The 26213-nt window shown below is 46.6% G+C and overlaps 1 protein-coding gene and 1 long non-coding RNA gene across 3 annotated transcripts in view; both read left to right on the forward strand.

Moving 5' to 3' along the window:
- Window positions 1–26213, forward strand: part of LOC135399318 (uncharacterized) — a 123350-nt gene that overhangs the window by 72054 nt on the left and 25083 nt on the right. The window lies entirely within an intron of this gene.
- The window catches only part of LOC135397682 (uncharacterized), a 57133-nt gene that overhangs the window by 20435 nt on the left and 10485 nt on the right, over window positions 1–26213 (forward strand). For both annotated transcript variants that reach the window (XM_064629288.1, XM_064629287.1), the window contains exons 2-4: window positions 3033–3189; window positions 6426–6585; window positions 14884–15026. In XM_064629288.1, the coding sequence (XP_064485358.1) occupies window positions 3082–3189; window positions 6426–6585; window positions 14884–15026 (411 nt within the window). In that variant the 5' untranslated portion in view covers window positions 3033–3081. The remainder of the gene's footprint in view (window positions 1–3032; window positions 3190–6425; window positions 6586–14883; window positions 15027–26213) is intronic.

Raw genomic sequence — 26213 nt, forward strand, 5'->3', positions numbered from 1 at the left:
GAGACACTATAGTATACGTATTCGAGTACGGCAAAACGCTTGTTCCACGAATGGAACTGCTACTTGTGCTACCGTGCACCACAGACAGCGTAATCATACGCAAGCCGTTAGCTCTGAGTAACTTCTAAAAATAATGAAAATGAAAAACAAAAACAAAACAAAAAACAAGGCAATTTCAAAGCTTCCGAACGTTATTTGAACTGGTATTCGAAATTTCCTCAGTCGGTTCAGTTCCTGTTCAGATACAAGATGGCGACAGCAAAATCGGGTCAGTGGGTGGTTTGCAACTTCCTGTCAAAATGACGTAAGGTAAGCAACGTCACGTGGGAGGGGGGGGGGGTATTGGCAGAAAAAGCGGAAAAGGGAAGATAAAAGGGGAAAGGTCAGCCATGCAGCACGCCGGCTTGCTATTCCCTAAAAAATAAAAAATAAAGAAAGACAAAAATATATAAAAAGGGGATTTACTCTTCCGGTCTGAAGTTCGGCTGGAATCGTATAGCGTCAGCTTCAGTGCTTAACCGTACTAATTCTGTGGAAAAAGGACATAAAATGTATGGCGTACCCCGGGAAACATCCCATCTCATCGTCAGCATCTATTGTTGTTGTTGTTGTACCCAGGAATCCTGCTCTTTTGGAAAAATGTCATCAGCGCAAACTAAAATTGAACTAAGAGGTGTAGGCACTTGTCACCAAATGCCGTGCTGTGTACTTATCATGTTGAATTGTGCGTGGCTGTGATAACATTATCAACTCATAATGTGAAAATAATATAACTAAAGTTACAGCTAATTCCCGAACTGAAAGGAAACTACATCTCTAACGAAACTATATCCTCAGAGTGCCGAAGATTGCTGCGTAAAATACTGCCTGTACATTTTGTTGTGCGATATATCTGAAATGTTGCTCGTTATCTTTGCTATCTGAAGCGTCAAACTGACCGCGTTGTAACAGAACATTTCGCACAGCAAGCAATCGCGATTTCAATTCGCACGCCAAACGAACAACAACAACAACAATAAATGAAGAAGTGATGATGACAAACGAAACCGAAACATGTACTATGTGTTACGAAATTTAAACTTTGTCATAAGAAAAGTACGTGCGAAGTATTTGTTAAAGTACCTTACTTTTTTTTTGGGGGGGGGGGGAGGGGGGTGTAGGCGTTCCCAGGCGAACTCATCTTGTTTGTCTTTTAAGCCAGAGTATATAAAGTTTTGCCTTGCTCCGAGCGAAATTTCGGAACGGAGGTTCGAAGGCCCAGCATGCGTAGCACCTCTTCTCAACTTGAGCACCACCCGTTGAGTTCCGGTTCAGCCTAGAAATAACGGTTACTTTCGGTTTACGGTTCGGTTCGCACAGTCGACCGAAGCAAGTCGTGCACACACACACACCAGCTCCTGTGGCGTAGTGGTTAAGATGATCGCTTTCCACGCCGAGACTGCATGGGAGGTGACACGGGATCGAATCCTGTCACCGGCTGTGCTGTCTGAGGTTTTCCCTGGGTTTTCCTAAGACTTTCCAGACGAATGTCGGCACAGTTCCCCCTGAGGTCAGCCCAGGACGCACACTAACCTCCCCTGTCCCCAATTCCTTCCTGCTGTCCTCTCTCCATCTGTCAACGTCTGTACGCCGCTCATAGCCACAGTTGCTTCGCGGCGCTAACGCAGAATTAAAAGAAAAAACGTCGTGCACACAGATTTGATCACGCAAATACGCTACCTGCGGTATGCTTGGGTCGCGCCCTTCAAACAAACACAACACCACACCGACCACACCGCACCACACGTTTTCATGAGAATGATTGTTCTTGATTCAAGCACAGAGCGGGGCGGGCGCCTTTCTGTGATTGGACCATCCATGCACATGTCGTCCTCTGTGTCGGAATGCAAAATGTAGTATTAGGCAGTTTTAGCACACCGTTGGTAAGGTTTCCGTTCCTATCGGAGCCAATCGCAGTCGTGTGTGACTCAGAATCTTGTCCAATGATTGGTTCCGGTTGATACGGTTCCACGCAAGCCACGTTATCAACGGTTTCCGAAAACTCTCTATTTTAACCCCAAATGAGCGAGGGGCTTCTCGGACAGGCACGTCGCGTGGGAAAGTAGCAAGAGACGATTGCAAAATGAATGCGGAAAGAGTGAAAGCATAACTGATTACGATTACAAAGCGTCGTCAAGTATGGGCCTCGAACGTCCGCGCAACCTTGACACCGATTACTTACCCCAGAACGACATGCTGCAGGTGGCTGCGCATGCGCATATGCTTACTCGGAAATGGTTCATTAATGTAAATCCAAAGTGTCATAAAAAGGCGTACGCCATCCATATGCAACACATTAGGAGTTGTTGAAGTTCTGCTTTTAAACACCAGTCTTTCAAGGCCGGCGTCTGCTTTTCGCCTCCGGGGAAAAAAAAGGAAAATCTTAGCCTCCCTTGCATTCTTGATTTTCTTTCTCGCTTCGGTCAGCCTAACGCGCCATCTTCCTGCCCGAAAAGCTGTCTTTTGGGGGGCGCCCCCTCAGGCGGGCTCAGAGAGTGCAGCTATACGGACGTCGACACTAGAGTCACTAAATCAGCTTCGCTTCAGAGTACCGACACTGAGGTCCAAGGGAGAGCAGGGGCGCCATCTTGTTTCCGCACCACACCGTTGTCATCCCCATTTGAGGATCAAATTCGGCTAACATAATGCTCCCTGTGGGATAGAGAAGCGTGTATTAGTGTTGTGCGATAATCCATGTATTGTCAACCAGAGCGTCCCAAGGATGCCAAGGTGAGCAAGGCCGTCAACTGCTGCTTGCAAACGAAAGGAAAATTTCACCCGCGCACAATAAATAGCATCGTGCGCTAACGCACGCAGTGCGCGTGCGCGTGGGTAGCGTGGCGCGGAAACAAGATGGCGCATGCTCGCTCTTGGAACTCATGCCGTGTCGATACCCTGAAGCGTAGCTTATTTAGTGGCTCTAGTCGGCACTGTTTTCAGTGTCCAACAGGTTGACCGCACGACTGAAATGGAGCGGTATCTTTTGGGAGCAGGTGGTGTATTCTACTTTGAAGAGAGCTTGTCCCTGCCTTCTGAAAGACAATGGAGATGCCAACAATGGGGGAAGGCACATTGCTGCTGAATGACCGCGACAAGGATGCGCAACGTTGGAATGAGAAGTACCTCATAAATTGCTGCTGTTGCACATCCGTAAGTAACATTGCGGGCAGGGATTGTTGATTATAGTTTGCTTCGTTATGCTTTGTCACCTCAGCCTGAATGTGCACTGCTACTGAGGCTTGTCTGTTTGCATGCACACTGTCAACAAAGGATTATTATTATTATAGTCAGCAGATTTGGAAGTCATTTTTGCCGCTTCGGCCAAAACGCGCTTTCTCCCTCGCCCTTAACTGTGACAGAGAAAAAGCAGTAGCTCTTGCTCTCCCTCGTATTTAAGGGCAAGGGAGAAAACACGTTTCTGGCATGCTGTGTTGGCCTGATCCTTTTTCTGGAAACGATAGCGGGATCAGCGCACGAGGAGGAACAGATGCTGCCATTGTGCCGAATTTCTATCTTTCATATCTTCCTTCTGACTATCATAGTTAAAAAGTTCATTGGTCAAACATTTTGACTCATGACTGAGGATGACGACCTAGGAAGTTGCTAGTGCGGCCATAATGTCTCATTTCATTTCATTTTATTGTTTTTTAAAGATATATAGAGACACAAATTAGTATGCTGTTCCTCACTTGACTTAGAATATACTGCCACCCATTGTAAGTGAAAAAAAAAAAAAAATCCGTATTTTATAAAATTTGACCACAGTTGCAAAACGGGAGACAATCCTCGTTGACAGCTCCATCTTTTCAAAAATCCTTAAATGAGCGCGTGCCGTGAATAATTGAATTTCGCTATGCAAGTAAGCTGAAACCAAAACAGCGCGCCACAGTATCGCATCACCTTCGCCGACCGAGGCTTATCTGGGCTTGAACGCGGTTGATCTGGCCGGCAGATCAACAACTACTCCAATCACCTCTATCGCTTCAAAGTATGTGGTCCTTTAAAGGGATGGTAGCGTCCGTTTCAGTCGATTTCAAAACTGTAGTGTCATTTTATTCCTCCCGGACCATTGACCACGGTATCGAAAACCCTACGCGAAATAGTGGCGTAGTTTGACTGTTATGTGATGGGGGGGGGGGGGATACATGACACGAGCAGACGCCGGATGTTGAGAGTATTCCGGAATTCCCTCTCTGGAAAAACGAGAAAACGTCAGTCCCTAAGAACCAATGAGGGCGCGACCGTGTGGGCGTCTGAGCTACGGGGCGTCTGGAGGAAGGTGCCATTCCTCCTCTGAGCGCCTCCCTCTCACTCCTCCACTGAGGGTGTGACGTCACGCCGCAGGAGCTTCTGTGGCTGCGGAAGCAGCGTTGATCTTCAAAATTCGTTTATTTAATATCTAAGCTCTTTTCCTGCGAACAACTTAGCCGGGTAGATTATCGGCCGATGCCGAACGTTATTTTATTGCGCGATTTCATAGATGGATTTCTGGATGCGAACGTCTCTTTAGCGCTGAATGAGCACTAGTTTCGGCTCATTTGCATATCAAAATTTGGCGGTGGATATTTCAACGCACCTGCGCGTTTCAGGATTTTTCAAACATGGAGTGGCTTTCAACGAGCGTTGTCTCCCGCTCCGTTATCTCGCTTTTGCTCGAAATCTCCTAAGAGTTCATAATGCATTTTTGGTATGTTGCAATTTGCTGGCAAAAGACCGTCCGCCAATCGACAACATCCCCTATGTTTGACGTCACGGCCACTTCGCCTCACAGGCGAGTCGTAACAGCCCCCGTTCACGGCCGAGGTTATATCGAATATTTTCGCTATTTGAACGATTTGGAACTTTACACATCACTTTAGTACAGAGGAACAAATCTAAAATGTTCGTGGGCTTGTCAAATATATACTTTCATGGTCCCATTAATGTCTGGGCTCTTTTCGGACGAAAACATTAGCCAAGTAGATTATCTGCCGATGCCGAACATATTGGTATGGGTTCATATTTCATGGGTTTCCAGATGTGACCGTCCGTTTAATAAACGAGATTTTGGTATCTTGATGACAGCGGGAGGTTTGCGTACACTCTTAAAACAGAACCATAGCCCCGCCATAGCCAACGCCAACGCCATAGCCAACGCCACTTAGATAGAGAAGGCCTGCTTGATGCCTCCTCTCACTGCTTCGCCAATCGCAGCAGCCAGCTAAGATATCAGTCAATCGCCGCAGACGATTTTCAAACACAGCCTGTGACTTCCGGTAGCTGCCTATGTGGCTCATGGTGGCTTGTTTCCATGGCTACGGCCTAAAGCAACGTCGTGATTGGCGGACGCAGTTGGTTGTTACGTCTACGTCGCTCGAGCGATCAGGCGAGCGCTTTCACCGTCACCACCACCACCAGGCTTTGTCCTATTACCAGCTTTAAGATAGAAATATCTCAACTTAAGCTGTGCCTGATGCGATGTTTAGAGCTGCCAGATTGGTTAGAAACATTGTCTGATGCCCTTACGTACTTGTAAAATCGTATGTACAAATTCAAAAGGTCTTCAGTTTCCTCCTTAGACGTTTTGTAATGGCCCACGGCGTTGCGACCGTGTGACGTACCTGTAGTTGTGTGCTCTTGTGTGTTTTGTTAATAAAAGGCGGAAAAAAAAACCAGCTCGCGTGGCTGAGTGGTTAGCGTGTTGGTCAGACTGGGAGGTACCCGGGTTCGAATCACGGTGCCGGCTGTGTTGACTGGGTTTTCCTCAGACGGGCTGTCAGATATATGTCGGCACAGTTCCCTTAGAAGCCGACCCAGGACGCACATTCCCCCAGGGCGTAAGTCGTGACGTTGCCCACCTCAGTGTGGCCGACAACGGCGAGCCGTTACACCAGCACCACTGCCAGGCTTTGTCTCTAGGTAGTGTTGGCGCAGCACGCTGAGGGCTAACCATTGCACAGAACGATACCGTTATCACTACTGAATTGTGGAAAGCGCGGGGCGTACGCCTTTTGTGACGCTTAACATGCTAACTGCATAAGTGTCACAAGAAGGGGTACTCCTCCCTTTTTCAGAAGAATCAGGGGAGAGAACAATGTCATTCGGGATGATAGTTGGCCGGGAGCGTGCTATGCGGTGAAGTTCTGTTTCAAGAGTGTATCAACAGTGTGACCCCCCAGTGCTGGGAAGGTTGGCATTTGAGTGCAGTGTCGTGTCTTTCTTGTTTCATTCCCAGCTCTGGGGGTTTAGCGCTTGTAGTAAATCGTGGTCTTTTCGTATCAACTGCCACTTTTAAGATGATTGCTTGGGCATTGGTGAAGCTTTCCGTTCAGCCTCCGCAATTTACGTTGCTTGTTTCCTTTCTGCGCTTTTCACATCGCAACAAGCCCGTTTAAATCTGCTCACAGGTGAGACGGTGGTCCTCTATACCATGCTCGGAACGGGGGTGCCACATTTTGTCGACACTAGCCAACATTGCTTCTCTGATCATCACCTGTGTGGACTTGTCTCAATTTCCTCATGACTCAGACGACTTCATATTAGGGTGGGCGATCTTCTTCACAACAGGTAAGTTCTCCTACGAAGTTCAAACGCAGCCTATCTGCCATCCCGGAAGAGAAGAACGGCAGGGAAACCTGTCGGGATGCTCATTTGAAGACAGGCAGTTTATGTTGATGGCATAGCTTCAGCTTTGAAGTCCTCAACTCCCCTCTCCCACTTTCCTTTTTTTTTTTTGGCTATAGTCGTGACGATGCCCACATGAGTGCGGCCAACAACGGCAAGCTACCTCGACACCCCCCCATAGCTTCAGCTTTTTGCTTGTAAACCCAACCCGACGAGTGAGAAACGCGTCAAAGAACGCCTAATATATATTTTTTTAATTTGCTAGTCAAGTTGAGATAAAACAGAGTCGCATACTAAAAGGCTGTCTGGCCATTAATGGGTCGTGCATATACCTGACGCTCCACCCACCTTTTCAGCTTTTTGACCAATGACATCTTGAAATATGGGGCATTATCAATCAACCTATCCTCACTATTTGTCCTCTTATCCAACATGGCCAGCGTCATTTTGGGTTGCAAGTGGATTGGATGCTGGGATTGAAATGGATACCACTAGCGATCTGCAAAACTAGTGGATTTGTTTGTGCAAATTTGATGAAAGCCAGCTATGCTGCACAAGGCACGTCGGGAATTGTCGTCTGCTCCCGTCGTTGTACCGCTGCCGGCAGAACCACCTGCTGGTACATATCCTGTCGTCAGCATGGGCTCCGCCACGGGGGAGGGGGCAAGAGGCCGTTGCCCCCCCCCCCCCCCCGTCTGGCTTCCAGAAACGTAGTGTCTCTGAGCCAAGACAATGTAGTCGGGGGTGCAGAAAATCTGCCAGCATGCCAAACGTCCTACCCTGCCCCCTCCCTCCCCCTGGAAAAAATCCTGGCGGCGCCTGTGGTCGTCGGTACGATTTTTTAACTTATCTACCTCGAATAGTTGGAATAAAAAAGACGAGAATATTTATATCCATCGGATTCAGTGATTAAATTCAAAATGCTACAGCACAGTGCCGTTTTTGTTACCATTTCGTTGTGACCGCCGTGATCACTAGGCCTACCACCGGCGACAAAACGTATTATTATCGGTTAGGATTCGATAGCGGAGCATGAGTTGAAACTGATTTTCTAGAAACTTATATGAGGATGTACATCTGCAGCGTAAGCTCAGAGTAGTCTGTGAAAAATTTTGTCGCGAAATTCCCGCTTCACCGTGTTTGTTTTCGTCGCCATTTTGGGTGGTAGTAAGGTGTCATGGCTAGGCCGCCATGCATTACACCAGGCCTGAAAGCTTCGCGAATTCCTAATTGAAAGCGTATGCCGGTCTTAGTTGACTTATTTGCCGTATGGCGCTCGCTACATTGCCCAGGACGCGTAGCCATTGCCCAGACATTGCCATTGCTATATGGGCGGATGGCATGATGTACAGCTCATAGGTATCGCAAGATGCAAGATTGTGGGCGAGGCTTATGACTTTGCCTGGCGAAACAGGGATTTAGCCAACGCAAAGACGTACGCGGAGTTCAAAACGGTAGTGTCGGCCCAATATGATACCGACACTCGAAGCTCTAAAATGAGGAAGCATATCCTGCAGGTGATCGAAGTTTGTGGCTTTTCTGAGTATAAGTACCCTGTTGCGGCATGGCAACTGCCTACAGAATGTAATCTCTATTTGTCAAAATACAGAAAGCGCGACACTCCGCCTATGCTGTCCTGCGAACATGTAGCACTTTCCACTGACGGGCCATGACTACGAGGAGTAACATGTGCAATCACCAGGCATCATGTCCATCTTCACTGCTGAAGTCTATGGGATAATTACAGCATTAAATGACATCCTGCAACACGGCATCAACTCCTCGGTTACTTATTTACACTGATTCTTACTGCCTTAGCTGGCTTCATGCAATATGGGGTTCACGGACCCAGAAAACAAGCCTTTTGGTGCAAAAAGCTCAATGCTTGGCCAGTAAAATAATTGGATGTGATATTTTGTTGAGGTTTTGCTGGGTGCCTATAGTCATGTGGATATTGCTCGAAATGAAGTCGCTGACAAAGCTGCTCTTGCATCCCACTCTCTTGATATATAACTCCATTTGATGTTCCTTCTCAGGATCTTCGTTTGATCTTGAGGACAAGAATGAAAAACTCAGGGCAACAGCACTGGCATGAACTGAACATGAACAAACATTATCTCATTAAGAACCACATAGGGAAGTCCACATACAAGTCGTCCAACAATCGCTTACACGAGGTCATTTTATCTCGACTGCGACTTGGGCACACACATCTATCACGATGGTGGATTATTTCATAACCACATCTCGTACGCATTAGAAGTTTACGGGTTGACATATGAATCCCGACTCCGTGATCTGTATGTTCTGCAGAAAAGAGCGCTACGTATAATGCTACAAATACCACCTCATGACACGGTTACATTTGCATTTTCTTTGTTGCACATTTGGCTGTTTTTTGTGCTCATCAAGTATAAGTGCTTGATACTCTTGTATAAAATAATCAATAATCTTGTGAATTCCTGTTTAACAACTCTTCATTTTAGCACAAGTGTTTACGATAATCGAGCTGATGATTTTATGTTGAGTTTGCCATATCCTCATACTGACTTTGGGATGTTTTCGTTTTGCTATTTTTCCGGTAAGAACTGGAATAGTCTTCCTGTTGTTATCCGCAATTCTCCCTCGCTTTATGCCTTTAAAAAGAGGCTCTCGTCAGTGATCACTGTGCCTAAGCTGAGATATCTTGTTGATTTTGGCTGCATGGCTTGTGACCCTGTCATGGACCTGGACTTTACCATCAACGAGTTGCAGTCAGCAATCTCCCACTCTAGGAAAGGATCCTCACCTGGGGCCAATGGGATTACGTATCAGGCCATAGCCTCCTTAGGGGATGCGTCGCTTGAAAAACTGCTGTGCTTCATTAATGACTCCTGGAGAACTGGTGTCGTGCCTGACGTATGGAAAGCGGCTCGAGTTATCCCAGTTTTGAAGCCAGGGAAGTCGCCAAGGGAACTGGCTTCATTTCGTCCCATTAGTCTCACAAGCTGCTTGGGCAAGGTAATGGAAAGGCTAATATTGGACCGCCTTGACTGGTTTCTGGAGTCCCGGACGCTCCTACACCCGGCGCAGCCAAGTTTCAGGAGAGCTCGTTGTACAATGGATTGTGTCTTGAATGTGGTAGCCCACGTAGAACAGTCTAGATCGGATGGTCTACTAACCGTGGCAGCATTCCTTGATATTAAGCGAGCCTATGACACTACAAGCCACGGCCATGTACTCCATGAGCTTTTCTCCCTGAGCGTTACTGGGCGAGCTCTCAGGTGGATAACCAACTATCTACGTGGTAGAACTGTCTTTCTGATGACTTCGGATGGTGAAACGTCTCATCACAGCACAACAGCAAGTGTCCCACAGGGCGGGGTCCTCAGCCCACTCCTCTTCAATGTCGTGATGGCTGCTCTACCAGCTCTCTTGCCACGGGGCGTCAACATCAGCTTGTATGCTGACGATATATGCATATGGACATCCGGCAAGCAGTGGCCAGCGCTACAGCGCCGCTTACAGTGTGCCCTTGATGTTGTAGCTGCTTTCCTGGAAAACAGAGGCATGGACCTCTCTCATGAGAAGACTGTTTTTTTTCCTTTTACTCGCCGTCATTTGAAGAACTTTCAGCTTCATATAGGTGGGAATGTCGTGCGGCGTGTTACACACCATAAGTTTCTTGGTGTGGTTCTTGACCGCTGTCTGTCCTGGAGAGCGGAGGTTCGTTGTCTGAGAGGTAGAGCTGAGTCTCGACTGAGTGTCCTGCGATACCTCTGTGGTGCCCGCTGGGGGCTTTCTACAAGGGCATTGCTTGGTCTGCACCGGTCCCTCATACGACAAATGTTAATGTACCATCTTCCAGTGTTGCATAGTCTTTGTCCTTCGTCTGAACAAGTGTTGGAAACCGTCCTTGCAAAGAGCATGAAACAGTGCCTTGGTGTCCACAAATCAACGTCAACTGCCCCTGTCATGGCTGAAGCCAAGGAGCCTTCGCTGATCTTTATGCGGACGGCACAATCTCTTGGGCACTACATGAGGCTCTCCACTCGCCACTACCGTCACACATTAGTGCGCGACATTCTTCGGCGACCAGCATCCGGGTACTGCCAAGCCGTTTTAGCTCACCGCAGCCTCATTCCAAAGCATAAAAAACTGGTTCTACCCGCAGTCCCTCCATGGGCCCTTCAGGCACCATCTGTGCATGTCAATGTCCCTGGCTTGACTTCCAGAAAATCGGCTACAACAATTGTTCTTCGCCAACTCACCCTGAGTCTGCTTCATCGCGATGAAGGCAGAATTAAAATCTTTACTGATGGCTCATCGACACAGACCGGCTCTACCTGTGCATTCGTAATCCCTGAGCTGTCGATTGAACGAAGCGCTAAGCTGTCGCACCCGACGTCGGCTGCTGTGGCCGAGCTGCATTCCATTCTTATGGCGCTTTCCTTCATTGTGTCCCGTCAACCACCGATGCACTGGACCATATACAGTGACTCCAAAACCGCCCTCCAAGCTCTGCAGTGCACCCTGGGCTCGAGCTCCCTCGCTCCACTGGTGTGTGACGTCCTCAGGGAGTATTCATGTGCTGTCACACAGACACATAACATCACCTTGCAGTGGATCCCAGGTCATTGTGGCGTCCCTGGGAATGAGGCTGCCGACCTACTTGCGAGACGGGCTCATGTGGCACGAGGCGTACCGACGCACCGTACGTATTTCACCCAAGCGGACGCGAAGCAAGCAATTGGTGCTCTCATGGGACATCTGTGCAGTGAACACTGGCGCAGAAGTGTCCCTTCTACGTCGTTCCTGCGCAGGGTGGACCCAGATCTCCGTTTTTATATGCCGTCAGCGCTTCCTCGACCCATCACGTCGCTCATCTACAGGCTTCGCCTCAACGTGCCATACAGTGGACGACTTTTGTTTAAGCTCGGCATGGTCCCGTCCCCCAACTGCAGTCTGTGTGATGTAGTTGAGGACGTGGATCATATACTCCAAGACTGCCCGAGGTACAGTGCACACCGATATACCCTTGTGTCGTCCCTGTCTCGCCTGGATAATCGGCCATACTCCACCGAAAAGGTTCTTGGGTGCTGGCCAGCAAATCAGCTCATACCTGCCATGCGCGCCCTTGTGCAATTTCTTGTCTCGACGGACCTGTTTGACACATTGTGACACTCTTTGTTTTTAGTGCCTTGAGACTTCGCTTTTGGTGACAAGCTCGGTGATGATGTTCTCATTTATTCTTTCAAAGCGTTTCAAAGCGTCGAGGTTAGTGTAGTTTCCCTTTCTTTTATTAATAACGCGTCCTGGAGTAGCCAGTCCCGAGTGGCTCGAGACTACCATCTCCATTTTTTTCTTTTAAAATCAATCAATCAATCAATCTTGTTGTTACGATACTGTCCCCCTACTCAAACTTAATCTCTTACCTTGCTTTTTATATACATTGACTGCATGTAAATGACATTGCATATTCTTTTTCTGTAGTATTCATGTATACAGAACCACATCACAGGCTTGCATAGTGTTACTGTTAATTACATAGTTTTTATATAAATGATGACAGAAAGAAAAATAAAAAAGTCTGAAGTCTGAGGTTGCCACGAGGATAGACAATCTCCTCGAGTTCAGGCTTGCACTGTGGGGAGCAACTTTCTGTGCGACATATCCTCATTACATGTCCATTACACGAGCGCATGCGTCATCATCATCTTCCTGAGTTTTACCAGTATCATACCTGTTCACCCTGTTTTATTGCTTGGTAACGAGCCTTTTGTACCGTTTACTAGAACATATCATTCAACTTTTTTAAGAGATACCTGTTGGCTCTTTAAGCTGTTTGTAAACTGCACTTTTTTACTTGTGGGAATATTTTATGGCTACTTTAAATAATGTACTGTTTTCAGCATGGTCAGTTATTTTTAATTTACCCAATTAAATTTTGCACCACCGTTTTGGCGCATTATGGCCTGAGCAGCTGATGCGCCATTAAAACATGAATCATCATCATCATCATGAAAGCAAGACAGTTAAATGGAGAAGGAATACGGTCATTTGCTAGCCGCCTCCGTGCACTTGACTACGATACGCTGGAGACCTTGAGTGGAGAAGGCTCCGAGCAGAAGAATGCTGTGACACGAGAGTTGTTGGGCGGTCAGTTACTCACGAAGTACTTAACAGGCTTGCGGGACCCTACAAGACGATTTGTGCTATCACGCGACCCGTCTTCATTTCGGGAGGCCATAGAGGTTGCGGCGAAGGAAGAGAGAAATGAGAAGATGACACAGAACAACTGCCCGTACGGTCCGTTGCGACCAATTCAGAACAGATGGAGGACGTGGAACACCGTCTAGAGCGGTTGGAGCAGATGCTTGCAGAGTTGACCACCGAGATGAGGCAGGACAAACAAACGGGCCACGCAACAGACTACTCGAGAGCGACGGTGCTTCAATTGTGGAAACTTCGAGCACTTCGTTCGGGAGCGTCAAGACAGGCGTAGGAACTGGATCAGCAGCAGAGAGCGAAATGGTGACAGCCCAGGACGAACACGACAACTGTCTCCTCAAACAAGGCACGTATCAGGTACGCGTATCAGGTACACGTATCAGGTATCAGGTACGCCTTGAAACTAGTGCCAGCCCCTACGCAAGACCACTACGAAGAGGCGGTTCATATCGAGGTGGTCAAGTTATGTACAGAGACAAGTCCAATAATTAAGTGTGAAGTTGGAAGTCAAAAGGTTACTTGTCTACTAGGCACGCGATCCCGGGTTACGTTAGTCAAAGCGTCCGTTTGTCGTTGGTGTTCTAGGTCTGTTCTGTTCTGGAGTTTCCCGAGCTTCGGCACAGCTCTGCACTCTGGGAAATCGAATGTGTTGTGTGGGAATTTCTCAACGACAATGGTTTGGTACAGTGAGTGTGTCTATGTTGCGTGTCTGCTCGGAAGAAAGAGGGAACTATATTTCGCATGCGTTAGGATTTCTGAACCATATCTAAAAAAATGTTTTGCTTGTTTCAACGTGAATCGATTTCACTTGTGGATCTTGCGCATCGTAATGAAGGAAAGGGAAGAGGCACAAGCAAGACTCTTCCCCTTTTTCTTTCTTTTCATACCTCAAACTCGACTTTTTCTCTCTCTCTCTACCTCTCTCTCTCGCGTGAGGAGGCGGCAGGGTCACTGATCGTCTGCGAAAAATATATTTCCCGCTCCGAGAGAATTTCGTTAGGAAACTAAGCCGGTGTTTCGCAGTCTAGGTCTCGAAAAAAATTATTCCAGAAATTACTGAAATTTAAGAACTTTTATAAGCGAGGAACTTGTGAGATAAATACTGTGTGCCAGACATGCGGCTAAAAGACAACACTCTCGGCACCCACGCCAATGGTGCATTCCCCATGGAGAGGCCCACATTCGGGGCGCCTATAACATCGGGTCAGAGTGCACCTCCGCTGTCGGGCCGGACTCTCACCTCTCTAGGCAGTCGTTTTCCTTCGAGCATCGGAGCCACTCGCTCGTACTCCACATGTATTCATACTCATTAGTATTAAATGTGTTATGTTGCCCACTCGTTTTGACCTTGTAAAGCTCCTGGGTCCAGAGCCATTCAATCACCAAGCACCTGCATTGAAAGCGCTCCTACGTTTCCTCGAAGAATTGACATTTTCTGAGACTTTCTGGTCCCTCGTTTGTGTCAAGTGTTCCCACTAGTTCCGGATGTTTGTCTCCCGTCCTCCAACTACCGGGTTTTATCCTTCTTTTTATTTATGTCTCTATTTCTTTTTATTTATTTCGACTAACTGCGGCTAAGATGTCTGGGGTAGCCAGTCTGACTTTGTCGCGACTTAAATCCCCGTTTTTTTCTTTTTCTATCACATCACATCACATCACACATCAATAACGATGGTTGTCGTTTGATAGCATCGTCTGCTAGTCCCAAATGTGCCCGGCAGGTGGTCCACGCCCAAATCACCTCAAATCAATGCTCTTGGTCAAAAGTTTTCTGGACAAACGTTTATTCGAACACATGGGGACAGTAGTTCGTTCGTGAGTATAACACACAACTGTCACAATCCGTGGGGGAAGCTGCTGCATGCTGTACCACGAGCGAAGGTGACGGGTGAAGGTTGCTGATCGCAAAAGCAATCCACAGACCGACCGCTGTGGCGTCGCTCATGATCTCAGTTGTCTCGCGACGTAAACCCCAATTATTATTATTATTATTTCCACGTCTTATCCGCGTCTTGTTCCATTCACTTGCAGGTGTGTGCATCTTCTACATTCTCTACGGTGTTATTATGAAGGCACATCTTCCATCCTACATTGCCTACTCAGTGAACTTGATTATCTTGCTTATTTACTCCGCCGTCAGCTACAACTACAACAAGACTGATCTCGAGGACCTGGTAAGGAGTGGGTTTGTATACTTTGTTTGGGTTTGTACTCGGTTTGTACTTGTTCGCTTGCTGTGTTTCGTATGTTGTCATGTCTCGCTTTCTAACTCAGTTAAACCGGAAAAATCGTTATCCGGACGGTGTCCGCCCATTTCATTGAACCTCGTTTCATCGACGCTGTTTTATCGAACGCATGCAGATACGTTTGAGGGTCCTTAGTAAGTAGAAAACGTTTTGTGTTTCTTTCGTGTTTCGGTAACTTTGATATTTGACAATGTATTGCCAATTCGATTGAACAGTGTGATAACGGTGTTCCTGACCATTGCTATGATCTGGTGTAGGGTAGTCGTTACAGTAAATTACTGTGTGACTGTTTCCATATGAACATCTATTTCACTCGTCAGTCAAATCGTTTCTGACCAAACAAAAAATGAGGAGCGGTCTTGATAACATAATCCACTGGTGACTAGAATGGTAGATGATAATTAATTCTGATCAAACTATCTATTGCTAGACAAATATATATATATATAAAATGAGGGGAAAAGAGCCATTAAAGAAACAAGTAAATGACACTAGACGTGTTTGAAATTCAAAATTACAGATTAAGATGGCTTCTACGGCTGCACGCAGAGAAACAGATACTCATGGAACGATGCGACAGCACCTGAGGACACGTGTCTCGCCGTGTTTGCGACTCGTCAGCTCCGGGTAGCTGCGCATCGTGCGGAATTGGCAAACCAGGGGTCGCTCAGCGAGCGATATACACGTGGTAGGGTGACTGAGCACCCCTCAATGCCACAGTGCAAGCCAGTGAATTATAATGAGGAAAAAAAAAGCCATTAAAGGAACAAGTAAATGACACTAGACGTGTTTGAAATTCAAAATTACAGATATGGCTTCTACGGCTGCACGCAGAGAAACAGATACTCATGGAACGATGCGACAGCACCTGAGGACACGTGTCTCGCCGTGTTTGCGACTCGTCAGCTCCGGGTAGCTGCGCATCGTTCGGAATTGGCAAACCAGGGGTCGCTCAGCGAGCGATATACACGTGGTAGGGTGACTGAGCACCCCTCAATGCCACAGTGCAAGCCAGTGAATTATAATGAGGAAAAAAAAGCCATTAAAGAAACAAGTAAATGACAGTAGACGTGTTTGAAATTCAAAATTACAGATATGGCTTCTACGGCTGCACGCAGAGAAACAGATACTCATGGAACGATGCGACAGCACCTGAGGACACGTGTCTCGCCGTGTTTGCGACTCGTCAGCTCCGGGTAGCTGCGCATCGTTCGGAATTGGCAAACCAGGGGTCGCTCAGCGAGCGATATACACGTGGTAGGGTGACTGAGCACCCCTCAATGCCACAGTGCAAGCCAGTGAATTATAATGAGGAAAAAAAGCCATTAAAGAAACAAGTAAATGACACTAGACGTGTTTGAAATTCAAAATTACAGATATGGCTTCTACGGCTGCACGCAGAGAAACAGATACTCATGGAACGATGCGACAGCACCTGAGGACACGTGTCTCGCCGTGTTTGCGACTCGTCAGCTCCGGGTAGCTGCGCATCGTTCGGAATTGGCAAACCAGGGGTCGCTCAGCGAGCGATATACACGTGGTAGGGTGACTGAGCACCCCTCAATGCCACAGTGCAAGCCAGTGAATTATAATGAGGAAAAAAAAGCCATTAAAGAAACAAGTAAATGACACTAGACGTGTTTGAAATTCAAAATTACAGATATGGCTTCTACGGCTGCACGCAGAGAAACAGATACTCATGGAACGATGCGACAGCACCAGAGGACACGTGTTCCGCCGTGTTTGCGGCTCGTCAGCTCTGGGTAGCTGCGCATCGTTCGGATAAATACTATATACCGGGTGTTTCAGTGAAATCCCCGGGCTAAATAATTCGCGAACCGGTGCACCAATCGAATAACTTTCTTTTTTACAAGTATCTGTCCAATACCGCCTACAAGATGCGCACCGCGTGAATGAGCGGGAGGCGCTCATTATTTAAATAAAAATGCAAATGAGTTTCGTAAAAAAAGCGTAACTTCTAAGCAGGGCGCTGTCGGCATTAAAATGGGTAATACCCCTTTTGGGACCTTCAGTGGACAGCTTTTAGAGAAAAATCTGCCACCGAAGCAGGTCATTTGTTGCAGTAATTAATTGGTTGCGGTTTACGTATTTTTGTCGCGGCTGGTCGCGGCGAAGCGCAAAAGGACGTAATTCATTGGTGTAATTTATTGGTGCAAGGACGTAATTCATTGATGGATAAGGGAGCGAAAGAGGAAAAATGGCGAAAGAAGTCGGCCCAGGCTGAAAAATACGCTACGATAAGTGCACGCACAGCCCTCCCCCAGCCGGTAAGCGCGCGGACAACCCTCCGCACACGCGCCGCCGCCGATAAGCGGGAAAACATTCGCGACGGTGGCCAAGACGCCGTGGTGTTCGAACCAGGCTCTCGGCCTCTTACTACTGCTGTCGTTCAACAGAAAGCAGCTCTGTCACGGGAATAAAGTTTCATTCAAAAGTACGTACTTGATCGATTGTTTCGTACCCCTGTCTGTGAGAGAGTCATCTTGAATCGTTCGTTTGGAAGCTGGCACTGTGCTACAGCAGCAGATTTATTTGGTTTCCTCCATTGTTGTACAAGTTTGATTACCTGCATACTGTCCACTTCAGCAACAAACACACAAAAAGTGGCCACGTCGTCACACAAACGTCGCTGCCGCAAGTGATGTTTCTACTGTAGTCCCACGTGCTTGTCCTTCAGACCGTGACCGGTCTTGTACGTAATAGAAGAGCAAACGAAGAGTAAACCTCCGAACACACACAAATAAAACTGCACGCGCGGCGTTCATCACAATGCAGATATCTCAACTGCAAGACAATCACGGCTCCCGTGGTCTGCTTTGGGAGCTGGCATGCGCATGCTCTTGGGGTCACGTGAGCGGTCACATGGTAGACAGGAGCATCCCAGAATGCAATGCGAAGGCTGGCACGCCCACAGGGGTGACACAAACCCGCCATTGTTGTAACTACCCTCAAGCGGGTGCTTTTGGCAAAACTGCCATCCTGTCCTGGTCGCACGTCATAGAAAACGTCATTTTGAGGTCATGTCACTTTGTTTACATGTCGTTTTGCCGCTTACCGACATATTTTCACCGTCATAACACCAAGGGATGACCGTATTTTGCAGCGTAAACTATGCGGTGCTTCTTCCGCAACATAAGGGACTCTGACCAGAAGTTCGACAAATATTTCGTTTGCATCTATTACGAAGGTATAATATGCCTCCAAGCCACACGCGAAATATTTTGGCTGTGCGCGGAGGCAAAGTTTGCCAAACAGGGAGCTGAAAACCGGCTTCGCTTTTCCCCCTCAACTCGCGCAATCGGGGCCGAAATCTAGCCTCTTTGCAGTGGACATCCGCCAATTTCCGTGTGCGTGACGAAATCGCGAGGGCCACTTTTCATTGGGCGCCCGGACCGGAAGTTCTGTTGTTAGTGAGTTTGTGAGAGCGCCGGCATCCGTCCGGAAAGCGATCTTCAATATGGACGTCGAAGCAGAAATGCGGAGACTTCGAGCCCGGAACTTCTTTCTGACCTTTCTGCGATCGAGACATCGAGAAGAAAATTCTGCGTGCTGAACAGCTCGGTAGGCTTTCGAAACGTCGCCGATGCCGCGAATGTGAGACGAAGTTAGAGCTCTACGAACATCAGTTACAGATGAAGCAAACAGCATGAGTCGCCTGTCTTCAGGTAAGCGATGATCTTTTTAACGTACACTGTGATCGAACATGTAAACGTTCTCAGAAATTTCGTGTTCTGATATCTAATGCGCACTTGCTGTTCATGGTGCCGGTGTGGCTGGTGTGTCATAATGCCGAAGGAGATCGAATGCTTGTGCTGCAAGGAGCTCGAAAACACTGCCGAATGACTGCAGTATGAGTGCATTACAACCCAGAAATATTTTCAACTTCTATTCTTCAATATGACTGTCCTGAAGGTCGCATATTGAACTCCGTGGGCAGCGCGAACCTATGAGCGACTGTATTCACAAGTGAGTCACATGTGCCCTTGTCGAACGATGTTAAAATTTGGGCGCCCAAAACTGGTTTGGTCCTGCAATAGAGTCGTTAAAAACTCCAGTACAGGGCGCAGCACATAAAAAGGCTATACAGTACACGACTCTGAACTGGAGAAAACCAATATAGGAATTTTGTAATTCTCAGTGTGCTGTGTCCTGAGTCACGTTTTTATGTATTGCCCTGTGCATAAGGTTTTAGCGTAGGTTTTTAGCGATATTGAGTGTTCTCGATTGTCGATTCAGTGAAAAGTAAAACAATTTTGGGTTCTAAAAGAACACAGCATGTGTAGTAATGTACAAGGTGTGGGCAGGTAAACTGCAGTTACTCTCAGGTACATGTAGAAATGACAATGCACACACACTGTACTGTAACCGGTTACCTATTTGCCTAAACTATATTTTATGTACATCTGTGTAGCCGATGCAGATACACTGCGTATCGCCAGTTTGCAAGGTGAGTATGGCACAAGCTTGGAAAAAACAAGATCATGGTCATCCCAGCCTGTGCAGTGAAGAGGGTCTGGCAAGCCTTTCCCACAGAAAATGCCACAGGCTTCAAGTACCCAAGATCCTAACTGGGGGTACCTCTTCGCACAGCTCGTCTATCACATTTAAAATAATTCAGCATCTCTATTTAGGATGATATATAGCTCTCAGGATGATGCATGGTTCATGAGTTCAACATGTTGTGTTGAAACACAACACTAGTCCTTTTTAATGAGTCTTGCAGAACGATAGATGAGCACTCCTTTCGTGACATTGTGTACCATTGCTACAGTGTACAATTTCTTGAGCAAGACTGATGAACGAACAAAAAATAGTCTTGTCTTCCAAATATGTATTATCCTTGTAACTTCCGTATTTGTTAAGTGACCCGTGTTGATGTCCCCCCTCATGTAATGCCTGCAATGGCCTTTGAGATATATTCGTAAATAAATAAATATCAAAACCGGAAAAAGATGTAACACGTATCCTCTCTTTGTGTGAATGATACATAGACATTCTCAGAAGATTTGTACATAGTCACACTTTGCCTCATTTTGCATAAAGCCTAGTTCCACCTGTTACATCATCTCCACATCTTCAATCTCCAAAGCAGTACAAGGCTAAAGTAATCAGCTACTACATAAAAAGGAGGGGAGGAAAACAAATGCTGGCACATCTAAAATTCGAAGAAACCCTGGTACTTTCACGGGGCTACTCACGGCTCAGTGCTGGATCAGATCCCGATGGAAAACAGCTTTTCTGAGCCTCAGTGATAGATTCCCTTGATTGCACTGACTGTGAGGCACATCTCATTGGCTTGGTGGCAAGTGGGCTTGCGTCTGATAGTAAGATTTGGAAGAAAGGGAGCAAGGAACATCTCTCTACGGTCTTAAGAAGGATATCAACGTTACCTGTCAAGGTACAGCATTTCATGTTGCTTTCAGTAAGTACAACACTCCTCATAGCAGTTACCATTCGTGTTGGGAAAGCATGCTGAAGTTAGCTCAGGCAGTGCATCCAGAACTGTGAATCGGGTTCATGGAGAGCACCTGGCGAGAGGGACAGCAACAGTGTCCAGTAAAGACTCTCCAGGAATTTTGTGCAGGTTTGGGTGTCACACCTTTTAATAGTGTTGATGGAAAGCAGGGTGTGTGAAACACTGACTTCTGGTAGATGAATTCTTGTTATTTATAACCAGGTACCCATGTTCTAGTAATCTAGAAAAAGCCTTGGCTCTCTTGGAGGAAATTGCTAATGAATCTGAGTGTCTTTTGTGGAAACAGGTTGTAACTGCCTTTCTATCCACCCTTCTTAGTTGCCCTAGCAAAAGCAAATATGTAATGCTGTACACCATATCTGATGCTAGCACACTAATTGCTTTGAGTGTTCTCAGGCTTCTGAAATGGAGCTACCTCGTACATACGCTGTGCCATGTCGGCAAGAACATAAATCAGACTGCCTTTACTTTTTAAATTGGCCCTTCAGTGCTTCATTTGACTGCAAGAATGGCACCCCCAAAACAATAGGCAACAAGAATGATTTCTGCAATGTATTGAGCTTTGTAAAACAACAACTTTATTTGAAAATATATTCCAAAAGCCGGGTGACAACCTCATAATGTAGCGTCCTTTACTGCAAACACCGCTCAACATAACGAATAAAAACAGAGCGTAAACGTTTTGTCGCCTATCCGGGTGGCATCATCAGTACAACAGAGGCCAAAGATGAGCACATCAGCCTATCTAAGAGGGAATCTTACACATCCGATAGGGGGCCACGGTATGTATTACAGGCTGAAGCATCACGCCTGATAAAGCAGGATTCTAAGAACTTTCTAGGGCCCCATCGCTAGTCATGAGCAAAGGTTACTGCACCATCAAAATATATGTCCCTTAGGACAGCAGTGGTTGACTGATTCGGTCCTGTTTAGTTAAGCTAAGCATTAGTAGCCCTGGCAACTGGCTCTTTTAGTCTTGTCCCACGTCTTTTGTCTATCTCGCCAATGTAGGTTGCATCACATTCTATGCACTCAACTTGATATGCACAGTCAAAATGCCTGATGGGCACAGTGCCCTCCAAATAGCGTATGAAATACATTGGATGAAAGGAATGCGGACCACCGATTTGACTCCTTTGATGTTGTTTTTTATTGTTCCCTGTTGGAGGGATGATGCCACCTGGATAGGCAATGAAACGTTTACTCTCTTTATTCTTAATTGTTGTGTTAAGCCAGTGTTCTGAGTAAAGCATTTTACATTATGAACTTTGTTTGAATGATGACTAGTGGCGAGCTTCATACCCTGGGCCACTACTCTAACAATTGCTTCTGGTAGTGTGGCGAAATGGAATAACGAGCCTTGTAGACAATTTACTTGGCAATATATTTATTTATCTCTCATAGGTTGAAGAACCCAGTGTGGTGTTACATAACGGAGGGGCACGTAATTATACAAGACCGATCACCAAAAGGCCTTGCTTTTGACTAGATTAAAATGTGAAGCGATTGTAATATAACAAATGCTGCATGGTGGCAATATGATAGGTTCTCCTCACGAGTTGTCGCCACAGTTACGGTTAGTTGAGAAACTGCATATCCAGGTAGCAGGATCAAATTTTAATTAGGCTACTTTGGCCAACACGCGAGCGTAGAGCACAGTGTCAAAAGCCCTTACAAAATAAAAGGAATACTACATCTACGTGGACCCAGAAATCAAGACAGTTTGAAATGCTGTGAACGAATTCCACTATGTTAGTTTTGCCTGAATACCCTTTTCTAAAGCCATGCTGGAATTTAAAAAAAGAAATTGACAGAGTCAACTTGGTTGACAACGTGGTAGTACATGATGTGCTCCATTAGTTTACAGGGAACCCTAAAAAGTGGAGCTGGTTAATAGATAGAAGGAGCATGATTGTCACCTCTTCTGAAGACAGTAATAAGCTTGAGACCTATGTCCTCGACTCGCACACACACTAAGAACCTTTGACACAGATTAACGTATCTTCATTCCAGCTCTTTCACTTTCAGATGTTCATCTCTGTTGAGTGGTCTGTCATTCTTGTAATACAGATTGGAATTGAGATCCAGGTGCATAAGGGATGCTCTGAAAGAAAAGTGTTTGGTTTTAGTCCTCTTAATGTTTCTGAAAACGAAAACAAACTTCACGGTGACTATTCTTCTGAAATGAGCAATTCCAGGATGACAGCAAAAAATATATCTTGCCATATCATTATATCCACCTGGCAGCTCAATTGAATAATGGCGGTTGAAGATGACGATGATTCAATTTAATGATGCATAAGCAACTCGGGCTATAGTGCGCCAAAACCATGGTAAAACTGTGACTTGTTAAATATCAGATGATTATACTAAAATAATATACTTTGTTGGTTGGTAAATTGAGATATAGACAAAAACATGATATGATAAAAATCAGCAATTGAAGAAAAGGCAATTGTTGGCTTTGTGTGACTGATGTCGAGTTTGCCACGCTACGTGTTGAATAAGAATGTACGCTGATACGCTGTAGCATATAAAGTACAATCATACACACGCTCAATATGTGGTGGATATGTGAAACCACCAATGTACACATACTTACATTTCAAACTTTCTTGAAAAAGGCAGTCCAAGTCTGTCGGATTTTCCAGACTCTATACAAAGCCAGTAAGCACAGTGTGGAATGACTGATTCATCTTTCGAAGGCGCAGCTACCACGACGCTTCGTCATCTCAATGCTTCGGAGCGGCATAGCCTAGTAAGAAGCCATCAGAAGGATCTCATAACGATAACTTGGTCGAAAAAGTGAAGGGTTCTGTGGGATATGTAAGAAAGCATACGCGTTACACAACAGCTACGAGAATGATCGACTGCACCTGCATGGTTTTCAGTACGTAGACTTGGAACTGAAAAATAAATGTGCTAACCTGGTTGATACTACTTTTCCGCCAGGACCACACGAGAGCACATTTGGTTTTTTTAGTTGAAGGTATCATCAGGTCCCCATGCTCCTTTGAGATGCAGCAGACAGAAGTTCGCTGAGGCGAATGACTGCCGTTGCGGTTCGTCGCTTCGCAGCAGATCAAGAACAGTACACCGCAACGATAGGTGAAACGTTCAGAATATGGTGACCAACACCAACCCAATGACCCGAACAAAGAGGATGAACCGGGAGTCACACAAGATCGCAGTTCGCAAGCTCGGCATACGGCATCCATTACAGCTGACCGGATACGGAAGCATATATCAAACGCCGTGTACAGATTGAAAAGAAAATCGTAGAAACTGTTGCAGGTGATAAATGCATGGTATATTTTTCTTTTTGAGGCTCTGTAACAAAAACATATTAACGTAGAAATGCCATTTCATGAAGGAAATTGACAGATATTGCGTGACCACGTGACGCGTTTGAGCCAATTGTGGGTGTTGCAAGTGGCCCCCGTGTTGACGTCATCTTGATGGTGGGCCGGGGTGGATATTCTATATCAACGTATGTTTTTTCGGTTTGTCGCTAGGCGTGCTGCACTCGGATGAAGTCGAATGTTTAAAATTCGAGTTTAGAGAAACCGTGGGGTTTTAATGCGTGAATTTTCGCATGGAGAGTCCTTGTTGGGTGCTTTATCGACTACAAGTACGAAAGAGCTCCCACAGTTTCTGGTCAGAGCCCCTTTAAGTACATCACATCGGCTCGGTAAGTCTTAACGCGCGGTCGTCATATTACATCTTTGGAAATTGTCAACAATACGAGGCTTTATGTGTAAAACTGCGCGTTTTATTGCGAGATTATCGGATAAAAATAATTACCGTGATCGAAAAACATCCAAAACGTCGTCCAGAAACAACAACCGCATTGTTTACAAACGGTTTGGCCGCCGATCACGGGCGCCGCCATCTTTAAGGTCACGTGTGCCTTGACGTTTGCTGTGACGTGCGACCAGCACCTGTCCAGGATGCATTGCGTTCGACCAGCACGCTTTCGTCTACGGAGCAATACATTGGATGCCACCCCTGTGGGCACGTCACAGAGGTGTGCGCCGAGGGCAAATTTTTCGGCGGTGGCGTACCTCCTGTTTTTGTGCCGGCGGCGTCGGCGGCGCCACGCCGATCTTCTTCTATCGGCGTGACCCTTCTCTGCCCCCCGTCCCGCTTCTGTAAGTGTTATGTAAAAGTGCGGCGTGAACACGATGCCGTCGTTTTATAGTATTTCAAGCACTAAGTTTCGAAGGTTTAAGTACAAATTATTGACAGCATGCTCTGAATGGACGACTGTCGGAAAAAGCAGAGTTATATTTCTGATTTAACCAATACAAAGAACTTGTACGGGCTCTTGTACGGACTCTTGCCACGGCTAGCTCTTGCAGTATCGGCGGCGGCGCCGCGCCGATCCCTCTGCATCGGCGGCGGCGGCGAGGCTTATGCACTCAGCGGCGGCGCATCGGCGCGGCGGCGCACACCTCTAACGCCACTTGGCTATTCGCGATTCCAATGAACTACAGGTGGCGCTCCGAACTTCCAAGATGGCGGACGAAAGGAGGTCTCCGACCAAAGCCAGCGTAGGGAATGCGGTGTCGGCGGAATTATGTTCATCTGTTTCAGGTTCGATACCCACAAATTGACATGACGGAATCAATTTTGTCTGCTGGTCATCTCATACTGTGCAGCTCAACTAAGAAATATAGGCAAACAGTTTCCGTCGTCGGAGTTTGTTTACATGCGTCGGGAGTTGAGCGAACAAAGGAGACATTTTAGAATCTAAGAAGGCAAAGCTGGGATTAGTTGCTGAGAAGAGGGACATAGCACGTGTTTTTGGAATATGGATTAGTATTCTGCAAGGAAATACATGTTTGAATTTCTCCTTTGATAGTCCCGTAGTATTTACATGTGAGCGTTGCAAGGCAGCAACAGTTCCGTTGGAAGTGTAGTGTTTCTAGGAATTAGATACCTCTTGTTTGACCTTTGAGACACACGTAATCATAAAAAATTGTAATGCACAAGTTAAAGGGACTATGAAACGATTTTTTTCTTGGTTTTGTTCGAAAGAGGACATTTTTCTGAGTCTGGAACCGAAATTTTACCTTCGTCGCGCGAGCGGATTTCTCGGGAGCGAATTTAAACGGAGCGGCGAAGGGAGGACAGCTAGCGCCGCGCCGTGGCGAGCTGCCGAGCGGAGACACAGCGGGCAGCTTGACGCGACCACGGCCGGCTCAGCAACACGTCATCGTGACGTGTTGCCGAGCCGAGGAATCCCGCCTGGAGCATGCGCCGTACGATCCTGCGTATGCGTTCATCGGGAGTGGAAATGGTAGAAATCTCCATGACAGCAGCTTTCGCGCGACCGTCGCATCCTGTGGTTTTCGTCGACATGCTGAGACGATGTTGGATAGTTGGTTGCCCCAATTTACGTCAATATTCGCAGGGTACCCAATGTTTCATGCTTATCAGTGACGAGACGGACAGCTTTTGACGCCAGAAATCAATCGGACCGCCGGAATGGAAAGACGATGCGGTGCCATCGACTAGCTGCTCGTATTTGTAGCGGACATTTGCATGATCGAATTTACGAAGCGTACGCTGAACCTCTTCAACGTACTGGATAACGAGCTTAGTGTCGTCTGAAT

Source organism: Ornithodoros turicata, chromosome 6, assembly GCF_037126465.1.
Source record: "Ornithodoros turicata isolate Travis chromosome 6, ASM3712646v1, whole genome shotgun sequence".
In the NCBI taxonomy this organism is placed as follows: Eukaryota; Metazoa; Arthropoda; class Arachnida; order Ixodida; family Argasidae; genus Ornithodoros; species Ornithodoros turicata.